This window comes from Schistocerca piceifrons, chromosome 10, assembly GCF_021461385.2.
Source record: "Schistocerca piceifrons isolate TAMUIC-IGC-003096 chromosome 10, iqSchPice1.1, whole genome shotgun sequence".
In the NCBI taxonomy this organism is placed as follows: Eukaryota; Metazoa; Arthropoda; class Insecta; order Orthoptera; family Acrididae; genus Schistocerca; species Schistocerca piceifrons.
The window spans coordinates 44,914,210-44,931,279 of NC_060147.1; the positions used below are offsets into that span (position 1 = coordinate 44,914,210).

At 40.7% G+C, this 17,070-nt stretch overlaps 1 protein-coding gene and 1 non-coding gene across 2 annotated transcripts in view; one reads left to right on the forward strand and one right to left on the reverse strand.

Annotated features, from left to right (window-relative positions):
• Positions 1-17,070, reverse strand: part of LOC124718988 (zinc finger protein ZFP2-like) — an 85,053-nt gene that overhangs the window by 40,096 nt on the left and 27,887 nt on the right. The window contains exons 6-9 of the mRNA XM_047244658.1: positions 13,098-13,211; positions 10,498-10,647; positions 4,896-5,143; positions 2,882-3,121 (exon numbers count right to left, since the gene is read on the reverse strand). Coding sequence (XP_047100614.1) covers positions 2,882-3,121; positions 4,896-5,143; positions 10,498-10,647; positions 13,098-13,211 — 752 coding nt within the window. The remainder of the gene's footprint in view (positions 1-2,881; positions 3,122-4,895; positions 5,144-10,497; positions 10,648-13,097; positions 13,212-17,070) is intronic.
• Trnat-ugu lies at positions 14,650-14,723 on the forward strand. The gene has a single exon. It is a non-coding gene; the product is annotated as a tRNA-Thr (tRNA).

Genomic DNA, 17,070 nt, shown 5'->3' on the forward strand with positions numbered 1-17,070 from the left:
TCATGTGGTACCAATCCAATAATTTACCCATTTTTCCATGTTTGGATAACTGAGTGTAGCATTTTAACAATTACATTGCAGCTGACCATTGACGTGAATTCTTGACTAATCTATCAACAACAATGGCGTGTTGGAGTGTGGGCAACCAGCAAATCACATTGTCAGTAGGTGTGTGATTCTTGTGTTATGCTCATATAGTTACCACAACAGTGTGAAAACTGCTGGCGCCTGTTACTTCCAAAGTGTAACTGGTAAGTTGCAATGTTACTGCTTGCATATGAACGTCTTAAGCGATACAGCTTTGTTTATTTGTTCATTGCTAATACTGCTTAGAAACTATGCAGGCCTAATTGCAAAACTGCATTTTCATAGGGTGAATCCGATCATGCGAGTATGCCAAAAGGTTCTGGGACCAACACAGAAATCTAACTACAAACCAGAATTTCTTCTAAATGTGGTCAAAGCTGTCAAATCAGGAAAATTAAGCATCTGGAAAGGTTCAGAGCAATACACAGTTCCATATACCACATTAAATGACAAAATCAAGGAAAGGTACAAATACAAAACAGACAGCCAACCAGTGTTAATCATTAGTGAGGAAAGAAGCCTGGTTGAAGGATTATTGGGTTGTGCAAAATGGGGAGAGGGGTGCCTGAGGAATAAAGGTGTTAGGGACATTGTACAGGCATATCTCAATCGAGTAGGGAGGATTGAAAAAAGATTTTGTGACAATCGACCTGCACACGAGTGGGTAAAATCTTTTCTGAAAAGAAATAAAGAACTAACTGTTAGAGTAAGTGAACATACGAAGAGGGCAAAGGCAGCAGTTGCCCGAGAAACAGTGACTGATTATTTTAAAAACCTTGAAGTGACCTTGAGTGGTGTCCCTCCCTCTAACGTTATAAACTATGACGAGACAAACTTTTGTGACGATCCTGGACAAGTGAAAGTAATAATGAAGCGAGGCACAAGACAGCCTGAAAGGATAGTGTATAGTTCTAAGTCAAGTGTCAGTGTGATGATAGTAGCAGCTGCCGACGGCTGAGTGCTCCCACCATACACAGTTTATATGGCAAAACATGTCTACAATACTTGGACTAAAGAGGGTGTAACTGGTGCAGGTTATAACAGAAATCAAAGTGGTTGGTTTGACTGAACAATCTTTGAACCATGTTTTGTTGAAATTGTCTTGCCTTATGCCTGGCAATTAAGGAGACCTAAAGTGATTATAGGTGACAATCTCTCAAGTCATCTGTCATGTATCATGATTAAACTGTACCAGGAACAGGACATTAAATTTGTGCTTCTACCCCCTAAGTCTACTCATTTGTGTCAGCCACTTCATGTGAGGATTTTTAGATCTTTAAAACTTGCTTGCATAAATGTGTTAGATGACTGGAAAAGGAAGAATAGAGGGGTAGAGCCAAAATTCAAATTTTCTAGGTTGTTGAAAAAAACCTTTGAAAATACAGCTTTCAAGTCCAAATCAAATGTAATATCTGGTTTCAAAAAGCAGGAATTTTTCCTTTCTGTTCTGATTAAGTCATTTCACAGATTCCAGAAGCAACTGATAACAATGCACATGGCACCGCTCATCAGAAGTTTCTTGGGCAGTAGCTTTTGAAATACAACTGAAACAGATTCGCTCTAATGAAACAAAAGGAAAGCCACACCAAGCAAAGCGTTTAGCATTAACTCCAGGAAAAGGAAATATTGTCAGCGACTTCAATGAAAATGATAGTGATGGGGCTGCAAGCAGGGGGTCCCTATCCGGTACATCTACAAGTGGTTCAGAACAGCATAAGTCAAATGAAAATAAAGAAATGGACAATGATAATGATAAAGATTGGCATGAATTTCAGGAAAATGATTTCACTATAGTAAAATTTCCTATGAAAAAAAGGTTAAGGTTTTTTATTGGTAAAATTGAAAGCATCTCTAATGGCACCTATGAAACGACATTTCTGAGAAAGAAAGTTCTTGATGGTAATGTTTATTTTGTCTTTCCAGAAATTGATGATGCAACTGAGATAGAAAGAGCACAAATTATTAAAAAAACTTGTTACAGGACATAGAAGGCGAGGTAAATTTATTTTTGAAGGGACAGATGATTATGACATTGAGTAAATACTTTTCATATTGATTATGACAAACAATAACTAAAAATTAATATCTGTTTGTGAAATTTGACGAATGCAAGTATTTTTATAGCAAGAATCTCAAGTTTAATGTGCTTGTAACAATTTGTTTAGCCTAGAAATTGTAAAATTTTGTTGCAAGTACAGCAACATATTTCTTAAACATCAAAGTAGTGGTTGGATTCACTCCACTGGAAGTCTGATTCTGTTCCCGCATACAAAATATAATGGTGTTCGGATTTGCCCCAATTGAGGAGGTGAAACCGTTCAACAGTTAACTTAAAATAATAACTGCAAGTATAAACAAAAAATAACGTAATACATGAATATATCACTATCAAGATTGTGAAATTAACATACTGAATTTTTATTCCGATTTTACAACAGTAAATGGGCAAAATTTTAAAAAAAGTGCCATTTTTTATTCGATTCACTTAATTTTACAGTATGTGCTCAAGGAGACTACTTTAAAGGTGATGCAAGACATCGTGACATAAGTATAATTTTCTGCTTTTTACAATGAAAGTCTCGAATATTTTGGGTAGCACCTCATATATAGATCGAGAGCAGTCGCATTGCACTTCTCCGGGGCACTCCTGACGATACCTTTACCTGTAAAGAACGCTCGCAATGGTACCTCCAGAACACGATTTAAGAACGAATGCAAGAGTGACACTACTCCATCTGAATTTCACGTCTGAAGCAAAGCCAGAGCAAACTGTTCGCATTAAAAGGAGCAGTACCTCCAGATGGCTGACAATGTGCATCTGCAGCTTGGCCTTGTGGACAAACGTCTTGGGGCAGTACGTGCACGCAAAGCCAGGCACGGGTGCAGGCGCCTGGCCGTCCCCGTGGTGGCGCCTCTCGTGCTCCTTCAGACGGCAGCACTTCTTGCCGCAAGTCGAGCACAGGAACGACGCTTTCACTCGTGTCCTCTTTGCCTTCCCGTGTAGCTTCTTCGGCTCCGAGTTGACGCCGTGTGTCTGCAATGCAGCAAAGTACAGCACGGTTACTACTACTTAAAATGTAAGGAGGGGAAACACATATAGAGTTCAAATATCATTAGAGAAAGGGTGTCATCTCGGTCTGGACAACATTGTGTTAAGACAATCACTAACTGTGCGGAAGACATTCGAGCAGGCACAGTACTGGGACAATATTAATTTGTTCACCATATCCCAGAAGTGTCATCGTAAAAGACAATCTTCGGGCTTGTCGAACCAGTCGTGGTATACAAGGTGTGGACAAATACAAAGGGCGTTTGAAAAATCCGTGCAAAGTCCGAGAGATGGCATCACCGGCACGTATCGAGGTCATGTTTAGTTAGTAGCATCTTTGGAAAGAACGCACACCAAGTTTCAGCCATATTGGACTATTTCTTTGTGTTTGGCATTTGTGTGAATCAAGGAAGTCAAGTGATTGTCAAAAAATGGAAGAAAAAGAATTTTGAGTGGTGATTAAACATTACTTCACGAAAGGCAAAACACCTCAGGAGACTAAAGAGAAGCTTGATAAACAGTAAGGTGACTCTGCACCTTCGATTAGAACAGTTTATAAGTGGTTTCAAAATTTTCGCAGTAGCCCTATGGGCACAAGTTATGCTGAACATTCTGTGGAGGTTACGACTCCAGACATCATTAATAAAATCCATGTAATGGTGATGGATGACAGAAGAGTTAAGACATGGGAAATCATCAGGTCGTCCAAGCACATCTTATAACGTCGCTGAGCGAGTGAGACAACATTTTATTAACAGCCCTACGAAATTGACCCGGCGTGCATCTTGTGAACTGCAAATCTCACACATGACTATTTGGCATGTATTAAGAAACTGTTTGCAACTGTACAGATTGACAATCTTGTACAAGCAATAGGACACTAATAAAATTGCTCCCAAGAACTTCTGCGTGGATATGTTAAAGTGATTACACGAGGATCAACATTTCTTGACTTTTCAATTAAGTGGCAAGGTTAACACACACAACTGCAGGATTTGGGGCAGGATTTGCGACATGTTTATGATAGCCCTAAACTGAATGTTTTTTGTGCATTGATCAAGAACGAAGTGTACAGCCCCCTTTTTCTCCGTGAGAGAACCATCAATGGGATAGTGTACCTGCATATGTTCCAACAATTTTTGATACCACAGATCAATGAGGATGACCAAGAACAAAATGTTTACTTTGTGCAAGATGGTGCACCACCCCACTACCTGGGTGACATCCGAGATTTTCTCAGCGACCACTTTCCAGGTCAACACATTGACCGTGATGTGCCAATTCCATGTCCCCCATGTTCCCCAGACCTAACACCAGTGGATTTTTTTTTATGGAATTCATCAAGGGTATTGTGTTTGTATCTCCTGTGCCAGCTTCTCTACCTGGACTTAGAGCACGAATTTACACCGTCATTGAGCAAGTTATACCTGCAATGCTGCAGTGAGCTTGGGAAGAAATTGACTTCCGATGTGATGTGTACAGGATAACCAACGGAAGCCACATGCAGCATCTTTAGATTTTTTTAAAAAAAAGAAAAAAGAAACAAAAAAAACTTAATGTGTTTCCCTACAAAAAACGCTAAACCCAGCTCTATATATTTTTTCAATAAATTTCTATGAATTTGTAAAGTTGTAAAATCCTTTTTGAAACACCCTGCATAAGTGTGGAGGTGATTCTGCAATCCAGTTGTAGACCTGGGAAGAACGTACTTGAACGGAGGAATACACACAGAAATATCAGAGGTCAGTGCTGTACTGACCCGCATGTGTGCAGCGAGCTGGGAAGCCGTGCGGAATGCCTCGTCACAGGTGGGGCAGCGGCGGGTGCGCGGGAACGGCAGCCCATGGCGCACCTCACGATGCAACTTCAGGACATCAGGGCGGCGGAACATCTGGCCACACAGATCACATTGCAACCGGGGCGCACCGTGTGACAGCCTGTGCGTGTTGAGCGCCGATGCTGACGCGAAGGACTTGTCGCAGACTTCGCACGAGTAGTTTAGTTCACCTGGCGAGCAACAGTGAAGATTCAGTTTATGAGGTTTTCCTAATCCTACTGATGGAAGATACATTTCAGAGTTCTCGACGAGACTGACAGTTCCATTTTCCTGTGCTATATCTACACAACTGAACCAGTCCAACTTTTTGTGCTGCTATTTATACTGTAGATGAGGACCCTTACCACAGATTTTATTTGTGTGAGGGATTCTACACAGAGCAAACAGGAAAGAAAACTGAGCAGAAATTTGAAAAGAGAATCACAGTTCAGGAAGGAGAAATAAAATCTTTGAGGTTTGCCGACAACATTTCTGTCAGACAGAGCAGAAGAGTTTGAAGACCAGAGAATTGCATGAATAGTGACCTGCAAAGCACTTGTACGATGAATTTGAACAAAAGTAAAACAAAGGTAATGGGATGTGGCTGAACTGACCCAGAAGATGCTAAGGTAATTAGATTAAGAAGCTTTTCTGAAAAACAGGAATCTGTTAACATTTTGTACTCTGAAGGTATCTGTCTGGAAGTGAATGAGGGCAACAAGCAAATCAGAGAAGAACAGAATACAATTTTTTGAAATGTGTTGCTACAGAAGAATGCTGACCATCAGATGAGTGAATCGAGTAACTGGCGAGGAGGTACCAAATCAAATCATGAAAAAAAAAAAAAAAAAAAAAAAAAAAAAAAAAAAAAAAAAAAAAAAAAAGAAAGTGGCAGAAACTCTCACCATGTGTGGGCAGGCATTATCTTGCTGAAATGTAACCTCAGGATCACTTGCCATGATCGGCAACAAATTGGGGCTCTGAATATCATCGACATACTACCGTGCTGAAAAGGTGCCACAGATGATAACCAAAGGGGTTCTACTATCAAAAGTACTGACATTCCGGACCATTACTCTCGGTTGTCAGGTCATATGGTAGGTGGGTGACAGGTCGGTATCCTAGCGCTACCCGGGGCACCTGCACACACGTCTTTGGCCTAGAATCTCACTGAACGGAGTAGAACTGTCTTCAATGATGAGTCCCACTTGAAATCGAGTCCCGGACAGCAGTGGGATACAGACCTGAGTGTTGTCTTCCATACAGCCTGACAACCAGAAGTGCTGGTCTCAGGTGACACTTCTTTTCTCAGCAGAAAACCTTCAGTTGTCACATGTGGCACACTTACAGCACAGTGGTACATCAATAATGTTCTAGGCACCATTTTGTTGTCCTTCATAGTGAGCCGTCCTGGGCTTACATTTCAGCAAATGCCCACCTGCGTTTTTTCCTATCATCATGATTCTAGTCATCATCACTAGCAGAAGAATCAATGTTTTCATTGCCATATATACATTTCACTAGTCACCATATATTCATATTATCGCTTCATATCTATGTACTTGTAAGAGCCTTTAAAAAAAAGCTACAGGTGCTACACTCTATGGCTGTGAAATGCCCAGCAATCACTTTTCTTTCTTTCTTGAAGCCATGCTTTTTTCTTTCTTTTTTTTCCTGCCAGCCACGAATCCGGTCATTGCTCGCATTGTGCTTTCTTCCCTCTGCTTCTTCAATGATTTTAAATTTTTCCTTAGCTGGGTATGAGTGATACCAAGAACTTGTAGTTATTATTAATAATACTTAATACTTAATATCCAACATACTAGAGACACATCGAAGACTGAGGTCGCAACAACGCTACAGTACAACACAATCTACTGTTGCACACAGAGCTTACCAACCTTACGGCAATAAATCCGTGCACCCCAGTATTTGTCTTCAAACTGGGGAAAAAATATGCACGGATTCAGGTGAAATGTCGGGTTCACATCTCGTCTGGATCTTTGCAGCTGCTGAACCACAGGTTTCTCTGCATCTTCAGTGACAGTTGGGCCAATCGGGTGCAAGCGGAATTGGCTTGTGGTGGAGGGCAGCCACGGGCACCAGGTCCCGGCGTCTCATCTCGGTGGGGGCCGTTTTTCCACCCGCCACCACTGTCCTGCTTTGGTGTGCTCTCGTCTTATTCTCACTAATGTTGTGTCCCACAAGAGCTGAGTTGGTAGCCGCTGTCCTGGTTGACCAGGTTATCACTGACCCGTTCTAATGGGTTTTGGCGACAAGAGAAGTGGTGCGAGACTAGGTTGCTAAATTCACACCACCCTCACGTCAGTTGACTTACTTGAAATGTTTAGCCGATCCTCTTACTTTGAGTTCAGTTCTGGTATATTTTCATTCCCACAACTACAACATCACAAGTTTCACATAAGCATTCAAACTCTTGCAAGTCAACTGAGTCGTTAACCACTAGACTCTATTAAGTATAATTACAATATCAAAGAAAGGTCTTGCTTCTAGTAAGTCTACACCAAGGATTAAGTACGAGTCTCTAGTCAAATCATGTTTCCTTTGTCTATAACAATTACAATTATTCCACCGCATAGGAATAACACGTAATTACTCATTGTACTGTCTGTACAGCTCCTATGGCACGAGCGGCAAACACTTGTCGGCACCGATCGACCGCCACGCTTAGAGTCTTCTCATAGCCAGCTTCCCACCTGCACACAGAAACTGGTGGCACAGTAGATACTTTTCCACTATTCCACACTGATACTTAAAATATCGGGTGTTCAAGAAAGAGGAAAGACAAGTGTTTTTAGAATTTACTCCGAAATTCTCAAAGCTCTACACCGTAGCTTCACTGCCTCTTTAATAATAGTGTCCCAGATACCTTTCATTCTACACAGTCTCCTGGTTTGTTCAAACTGCAACGTGTGTTCATCACCGAAGCTGTACTCCACTACCGCAGAGTTTTCCTTTTGTCTGAGGCGAACGCTTTTCACATGTTCAGAGATGCGTTGTGTATTATAATGCTGCATCTGTCCGATATATTGTTTTCCACATCCACAAGAAATGCTGTGGACACACGGTATTCTTAGACCCAAGTTGTCCTTCACTGAGCCCAGCATATTCCTGATTTTTGCTGGAGGACAGAAGATGGTTTTTATCCTGTTTTTCTCCAGTATTTTGGCAATCCTGTCTATGAGTGGCCCTACATATGGGAGGAATCCCAGGCCTTTGTTGTTCTCTTCTTCCTGAAGGTCCTCCTCCTCCTCCTCCTCCTCCTCCTCCTTCTTCTTCTTCTTGCTCATCTTGAGAGTGCGCCTAATCTGCATTTCAGTGTAAACATTCTCCTGGAAGGTTTTCTTCAGGTGCTGAATCTCAGCAGATAAACTGTCCTTGTCGCATATGTCATGAGCTCTATGGACAAGGGTAGTGAGCACAGATTTCATTGTGCTAGGTGATGGCAGCTGTTGGCATTGAGGTACAGGACTGTGTGCATTTTCTTTCAGTAGACCGAGTGTCTCAGTGTGCCATCCATTTTCCTCTTTATTGGGATATCGAGGAAGGTTATGCACCCATTTTCTTCTAATTCCATTGTGAACTTGATGTTCTCGTGTATGCTGTTCAGATGGTTGAGAAATTCCATTAGAGTGTCCTTGCCATGCAGCCAGACTGCAAAAATATAATCCACGAACTGATAAAAGACCTTGGGTTTAAGGCATGCTGTTTCCAAGGCGATATGCTCGAAGTATTCCACGTACAGTTTGGTGATACATGGTGCCAGTGGGGATCCCAAAGTGACTCCATCCACCTGTTGGTAAAACTTGTGCCTCACAGTGGAGATACCTGGTTGTGAGTGCAGGGCAGAATAATTCCACCGTGTCTTCATCAAAATGATTCTCCAGTAGTTTCAAGGAGACCTCTAGCAGTACCCTCACAAAGAAGGATTTAACATCAAAGCTGACCATAATATCATTTTTGTCAAGATGCTACTCCTCGAGTGTCTTTGCCTGAATGTGGCAAGTAAGAAACTTGCTGAAACGTTGCCGGAGAATGACGCATTGACTTGGCTGTCAACCCGAGAAAATTTTATCATCAGTATGGTCATGTATTTGTGTGAGTGTGCGTGTAAGTGTAAGTTGTCTATTCTGACGAAGGCTTGTTTGGTCGAAAGCTTTGTTTGACAGTCTTTTTGTTGCGCCTACTTGTGACTCAGCATCACTGCTATATGATGAGTAGAAACTATCATTTTCATAATACTGTCAGTATTCCATTCCGGATTTTCCATTGTTTGAATATGAAAGTAAGTGATAAATCATAACCATATATTTGTAAATAGTTAGATCATTTAAGTATCTGACCGGAGATGCAACAAATCTCAAAAGAAAATACAGGGTGTTTATAAATGAATATCGGGGTTTTAATGTTTTATAATATTTATTATATTAAACTTACAGTTATAAATGATATGTCAAATGAAAGAGCAGCTCAAACAGTTTTACCATGAACCTTATAAATGTTTAATTTAAGCACCATTTGTCACACGGCACACATCAAGTCTATAGCCGAGTTCTTCCCAAATTTTGATAAGTGTGTCTTCAGTGATTGTAGCAACAGCTGCTTCCATCCAGTTTCTCAATTCAGGGAGGTCTGCTGGTAGCGGAGGCATGCACACACAATCCTTGATGAAGCCCCAAAGGAAAAAAATTGCATGGTGTTAGGTCGGGTGAATGTGGAGGCCATGCAAAGCAAGCCCTGTCATTGGGCCCCTTGCGGCCTATCCAACACTTGGGTACAGTGAAGTTCAACCAATCACCAGTGAGGTGGCGCACCATCTTGCTGGAAAATGAAGTTCTCCAGCTCATCATCTTCAAACTGAGTGAAGAGCCATTGCTCTAGTGTGTCATTACAGTAGTTTCACCAGAAAAGAAAGGCCCACAAACTTTCCGCTGGGATACGGCACAAATGGTGCTCACATTGAACATTTATAAGGTTCTGGTAAAACTGTGAGTTGCTCCTTCATTTGACATATGATTTATAACTAAGTTAATGTAATAAATATTATAAAGTATTAAAACCCCAATATTCATTTATAAACACCCTGTATTTATAATTGACAGAATTTTCCTTATCTGCAAAATGAGCATAATTTATCAGCCAGTTATAACAACTTTTCAGTGGAATGGTAATTAAGTGTCACTTAAATGGTCCCAACTGTAGCATTTATACACAGTACAATCCCAGAACAGTCAGTTTTACAAATACACCTGCATTATACTTTGTCACACAATTAATCTTTCTACATGCAAAAAAACATTGTGAGCTACAATGACACTTCACCTGAGAATGATTAGTGTTCTAATCAAAACAAGTCACAGATGGATCATTACAAGTTACTGGAGCAGTTGCCTCCACACAATAACCACATTTTCATTCCCACCAGTGTTTTTCTTTTTTCCTCTGTGATATTCATTGCTTACGGTGCCCTTAAATAGTTTTTTTATTAACAATTGGACCACGTACTGTATTTACTAGTACTGACCTGTGTGTTGTGAAGCTATATGGATATTGAGAGAGATCTTCTGTGCAAACGTACGATGGCACATGTGGCATTCAAACGGCTTGTTGTCCCGATGGATCGACATGTGCACTTCCAGCGAATTCTTGCGAGAAAAAAGCTTGCCGCACACAGCTGCAAATCAAAATAGAGTACTGTGTTACATGTGGCAAGGACTGCACCGAGTAACAAGTGAAACATTTTCCGAAATCACAATGCTGCAGAAAAAAAATGTTCCAATTACTTGAGCAAATGATTGAAGAAGACAGTATGGAAGCATGTTAAACAGTTTCTCTAACAACACTTCAATTTCACTTACGATCATCAACCGCAAAAGTAAATTTAAAGAGACCGTCTAAAATGGAAAGAATTGTGGATGCACGAGTGGCTGTAAACTAAATTTGGTCTCGCTAACTGCCTTCACGTACGACCAGAATTTCTCTCAGTTTTGTAGGAGGTTTTTCTTAATAATATTTAGCTAAGGTAGTCACTGAATAAGTCATGCATAGACCTTTTGACAGCCAAGTCACTCCAACAATGTACATCTCCTCCTCAGCATATTGCTGCACATTGAACACAAATTGATGCAATTGTCTTTTAACTTTGTACAGCTGTCATTCTCATTCCTGACTGCCTCACTGACTGAGCATTCGGCAGATTGCCATGTGGAAGATTAGGCTCCAAATCTTGGTACTGCCATCAAAGTATGGGAATAGGATACACACAGGTACTGTGAAGAAAAGTAGCAGCTTCAAGGTTGTAATATTTCTTCATTTTCCACCTCCACCATAGGTAGGATTTGCATTAGCAATTTTGCAGGTGTATAGTTTGCACAGATTTTTTTTCCCTTTAATCATATTTTTATGCTGTTCACAAATTGCAACACCTTGTAAACTTTCACGCTAATTAAGGCTGTAGAAGCACAGTCCTTTCCAAATGTACTTCAGGCAACTGGAATCCAGCATTTTTGTTAAACATGCCTTTTGAATTCTTGCGGTGATACTACCACAGAAACGTTTATCCCCTAACACATATTTCTTTGTATCTAACTGAGAAGTCAAATACCAAATTTCATAGGTTTAGCTTCAAAAATGAAATGCAATATTTGCATAAAAATTTTCATCCCCTATTCCCCTCATATAGTGGTTGAATAGTGAAACATATATTTTTTTTATTTCCAACTGAGGTGCCACATACAATATTTTTATCAATTTAGCTTTGAAAATACCTTCATAATGAAATAATTTCATAAACTTTTCATCCCCTATTTTACATCCTCAGATGGTTAACTTCCAAAAACACCGAAACACATAATTTGTTTTTACTTTCTTAAGTGGTCAAATACCAATTTCCATAGATTTAACTTTAAAAATACTTTAGTAGTTCTCTAATAAACAATTTATTTCCAACACAATCTTTTACCCATCATTTCACCCCCCACAGGGGTTAAATTTCCAAAAATACTGAAACACATGTTCCTTTATTTGTGACTGAGGAACCAAATACCAATTTCCGTAGGTCTCCCTTCAAAACTGTCTTAACAGCAACATTATTCAAAAAACCTTTCATCTCTTATTTCACCCCTTAGGGGTCGAATTTTGGACTATCCCTTCTGAAATGATGCCTCCAGTATACGATGAACACTGTCGCCAAATCTCAGGTTTCTGCCGTTAGTACTCGGGGGAGAGTGATGATGAGTCAGTCAATTGGGACACTGCCTTTTATATATAGAGATTATCAGTGAGTAGCTATGATTATGCAGCCCACCAATGACAATTATAAATTGTCCCTGCCCCTACTCCAACATCTCCTTCTTTCTTAAAAAGAGGACAACGAACACAGTTCTGGTGTGCCCTTGAAGTAGATCAGATGTACTGACTTCCTTGTCTATCATTATCCGTAATCTGTTCTATTGCAACTTGAAGGAAGGATAGAAGGAAGGAAGGAAGGGAGTTGGGGTTTAATGTCCCATTGACATCGAGCTCATTAGAGACGGAGCACAAGCTTGGAATGTTTCAAGGATAGGGAAGGAAATTGGCTGTGCCCTTTCGAAGGAACCATCCCGGCATTTGTCTGGAGTGATTTTAGAAAATCATGAAAATATTAATTTGGATAGCTGGACACAGATTTGAACCGTCGCACTCCTGAATGTGAATCCAGTAGTACAGAAGCTTTAATCTGTTATTGCATTGAAGTCTATAGATGTGGCAGCAAATGCAATGGCTGTTGTTATTTGTCAATACATATTATAGAAGTGTGTGTGTGTGTGTGTGTGTGTGTGTGTGTGTGTGTGTGTGTGTGTGTGTGTGTGTGTACAACATCTACCTATCATAGTTAAGAAGATAAACTGTGGGATGTGTAAAAAACTAGCACATCATGCATGGCACTTAAATGTATCACAGATATGCCCCCCCACCAATGTGCATGTGCGCATGCTCGCGTGCGCACGCGCCCACACACACATACATACACACACACACACACACACACACACACACACACACACACACACACACACACAAATCACTTACTCTCCTAAAACAGTCCAATTAGTTATCCATTTTTAATAAAATATAAGCACTTACCACAGCAGAGGGCTTTTTCAATGCCGATGTTGTGACTGCGGAGCAGGTGGGCGCTCAGATTCACTTTCGATGAGAAACACTTTCGGCAGTGCTCACATTTGAATGGCTTCTCACCTGAACACAGAAAACATATTTTTTTATTGTCTATCACAAAATTAAGACACAGAAATATAACAGCATTCACCACAACATGATATTCCTACACTTAGGGTGTATGATGGACCATTCCACTACTGCTCACTATATTCTGATGCAGCATCAGTCTGACTAAGATGATGATGATGATGATGATGACGATGACGATGATTGGTTTGTGGGGGCGCTCAACTGTGTGGTTATCAGGCCCGTACAAATTCCCAACCTTTGCTCAGTCTAATCTCGTCACTTTCAGGAATGATGATGAAATGATGAGGACAAAACAAACACCCAGTGATCTCGAGGCAGGTGAAAATCCCTGACCCCACCGGGAATCGAACCCAGGATCCTGCACTCGGGAAGTGAGAACACGACCGCGAGACCACGAGCTGCGGACAGTTTGACCAAGATCGTGTGTGGTATATAGCCTAAACATGGTTTATTGCCAAAACACAGTTTATTACCCATGGATTATGTTATGCATGTATCAGTAAATTTGTGATCCTCTAAAGAACTGAACTCCCACGCATACAAAAACTTCAAATGCGTGATTACTTTACAAGTGACTTAATGTGTTAAATACTTCGCTTTGAGAAAGTAAGCTAGAAAAAGTTTGGGAAAGGTTTGAAATTGTGCTTAAAGTTTGACAGATGTCATTAAATACTTACATTATGAAATGCCGGTTGAACATAAAGTGGGTAATTTGCGCTCCATTTGAAGCAAACAGCTACTTTTTCACATATCTCAGTGTTTATGGTGTTATATCTCCCAAATTGTCTGTCGTACAATGATATGATTTTGTGGATACATTCAGTGGTACATTTACATACTGTCTGCACTGTGTTGCGTGTGTTGTTGATATACCTCGATGTGGACAGCTGAAAATGTGTGCCCCGACTGGGACTCGAACCCGGGATCTCCTGCTTACATGGCAGACGCTCTATCCATCTGAGCCACCGAGGACACAGATGAATAGTGCGACTGCAGGGACTTATCCCTTGCACGCTTCCCATGAGACTCACATTCCCAACTGTCCACAATTCTACATATGTATTGTACCTTATAGAACATTTGCCCACCCACTCATTACTCGCGCACGATTTGGCGATTCCCGTAAGAGTTTGGGAAACCTGTGCGCATTCGTATATATAGTTAAAGGCTACCCAGCCACATTCCTTCGTCTGTGCGCATTCGTATATATAGTTAAAGGTTACCCAGCCATTGACCTTTGTCTGTGCGAATGCGCACAGGTTGCCCAAACTCTTACGGGAATCGCCAAAGCGTGCGCAAGTAATGAGTGGGTGGGCAAATGTTCTATAAGGTACAATACATATGTAGAATTGTGGACAGTTGGGAAAGTGAGTCTCACGGGAAGCGTGCAAGGGATAAGTCCCTGCAGTCGCGCTATTCATTTGTGTCCTCGGTGGCTCAGATGGATAGAGCGTCTGCCATGTAAGCAGGAGGTCCCGGGTCCGAGTCCCGGTCGGGGCACACATTTTCAGCTGTCCACATTGAGGTATATCAACAACACCTGTTGGCAGCTGAGGTTGTCAGTTAGTCATCATTTTAGTAACATACGTGGCAGGTGGAGCATACAATGAAATGTGGATCAAGGACCATAAAATTGTATTCCACAGACTGCATAATGCTCAGTACACATTGCAACTTTTCCTGTGGATAACATTTAAGAAATGTTAAGTATTAAAAATACTTAATTCTGGAGAGTGGAGAAGACCTCAAAGCCAGGTTAATTAAAATAGGTGAAGTTATGGTAAAAGAGTATAACATGAAAATAAATGAGTCTAAAACAAAGGTGACAAAGCAACTTTGTATGCTATTATATCCTGGAAGATCTAACAACAAAAGTTATTGTATAAGTCTACAGAGTTTCATGGCCACTGTCATCAAAGGTAAAATCTTTGGGGTTATTACAGCGGATCGTATTTCTTCTATGCGATCGACATTTCTATCCCTCTGCTGGGATCTCCTTCAGGCTCTTGTGCTGCTCACAGTTAGCTCAACACTGTCCAATACCAGTGATGCCTGCTCTTATAAAAGGGAGTTTTCTTGTGCTTATGCTGGAGATGTGTCATTCCTAGGTAAAATTCCTGCAGCTACCAATGGTGGGCCATCATCACTGGATAAAAGCGAGACAGGCAGAGTAAGAGTGGGGGAATTTTTATGAAAAGTATTATTGTTCTGGACACTGTTAGCATTACTCAAGTACCGTAGCCACATTTTCACTTCCTTAATGAGTGGAAGTCATGACAAAACTATACTATCTGGTGAGCAAGATGTATGAGACAGGCGAAATACCCACAGACTTCAAGAAGAATATAATAATTCCAATCCCAAAGAAAGCAGGTGTTGACAGATGTGAAAATTACCGAACAATCAGTTTAATAAGTCACAGCTGCAAAATTCTAACGCGAATTCTTTACAGACGAATGGAAAAACTGGTAGAAGCGGACCTCGGGGAAGATCAGTTTGGATTCCGTAGAAATGTTGGAACACGTGAGGCAATACTAACCTTACGACTTATCTTAGAAGAAAGATTAAGAAAAGGCAAACCTACGTTTCTAGCATTTGTAGACTTAGAGAAAGCTTTTGACAACGTTAACTGGAATACTCTCTTTCAAATTCTGAAGGTGGCAGGGGTAAAATACAGGGAGCGAAAGGCTATTTACAATTTGTGTACAGAAACCAGATGGCAGTTATAAGAGTCGAGGGGCATGAAAGGGAAGCAGTGGTTGGGAAAGGAGTGAGACAGGGTTGTAGCCTCTCCCCGACGTTATTCAATCTGTATATTGAGCAAGCAGTAAAAGAAACAAAAGAAAAATTCGGAGTAGGTATTAAAATCCATGGAGAAGAAATAAAAACTTTGAGGTTCGCCGATGACATTGTAATTCTGTCAGAGACAGCAAAGGACTTGGAAGAGCAGTTGAACGGAATTGACAGTGTCTTGAAAGGACGATATAAGATGAACATCAACAAAAGCAAAACGAGGATAATGGAATGTAGTCAAATTAAATCGGGTGATGCTGAGGGGATTAGATTAGGAAATGAGACACTTAAAGTAGTAAAGGAGTTTTGCTATTTAGGGAGTAAGTAGAGAGGATATAAAATGTAGACTGGCAATGGCAAGGAAATCGTTTCTGAAGAAGAGAAATTTGTTAACATCGAGTATAGATTTAAGTGTCAGGAAGTCGTTTCTGAAAGTATTTGTATGGAGTGTAGCCATGTATGGAAGTGAAACATGGACGATAACCAGTTTGGACAAGAAGAGAATAGAAGCTTTCGAAATGTGGTGCTACAGAAGAATGCTGAAGATAAGGTGGGTAGATCACGTAACTAATGAGGAGGTATTGAATAGGATTGGGGAGAAGAGAAGTTTGTGGCACAACTTCACTAGAAGAAGGGATCGGTTGGTAGGACATGTTTTGAGGCATCAAGGGATCACAAATTTAGCATTGGAGGGCAGCGTGGAGGGTAAAAATCGTAGAGGGAGACCAAGAGATCAATATACTAAGCAGATTCAGAAGGATGTAGGTTGCAGTAGGTACTGGGAGATGAAGAAGCTTGCACAGGATAGAGTAGCATGGAGAGCTGCATCAAACCAGTCTCAGGACTGAAGACCACAACAACAACAACAATTCTAACGATACAAGAAATGAACAGTTGTATGTTATAATAAAAGCCACTTTCAAATATTTAATATTAAGAGCTACAACATCTTACTCCTTTCATAAATACTTGCTACAGTTCAGGCAGATGACAACGCAACCCACTGAAGATTCTGCTTCACGGCAAATATTTTTATCAGATTACCTTCCATTCG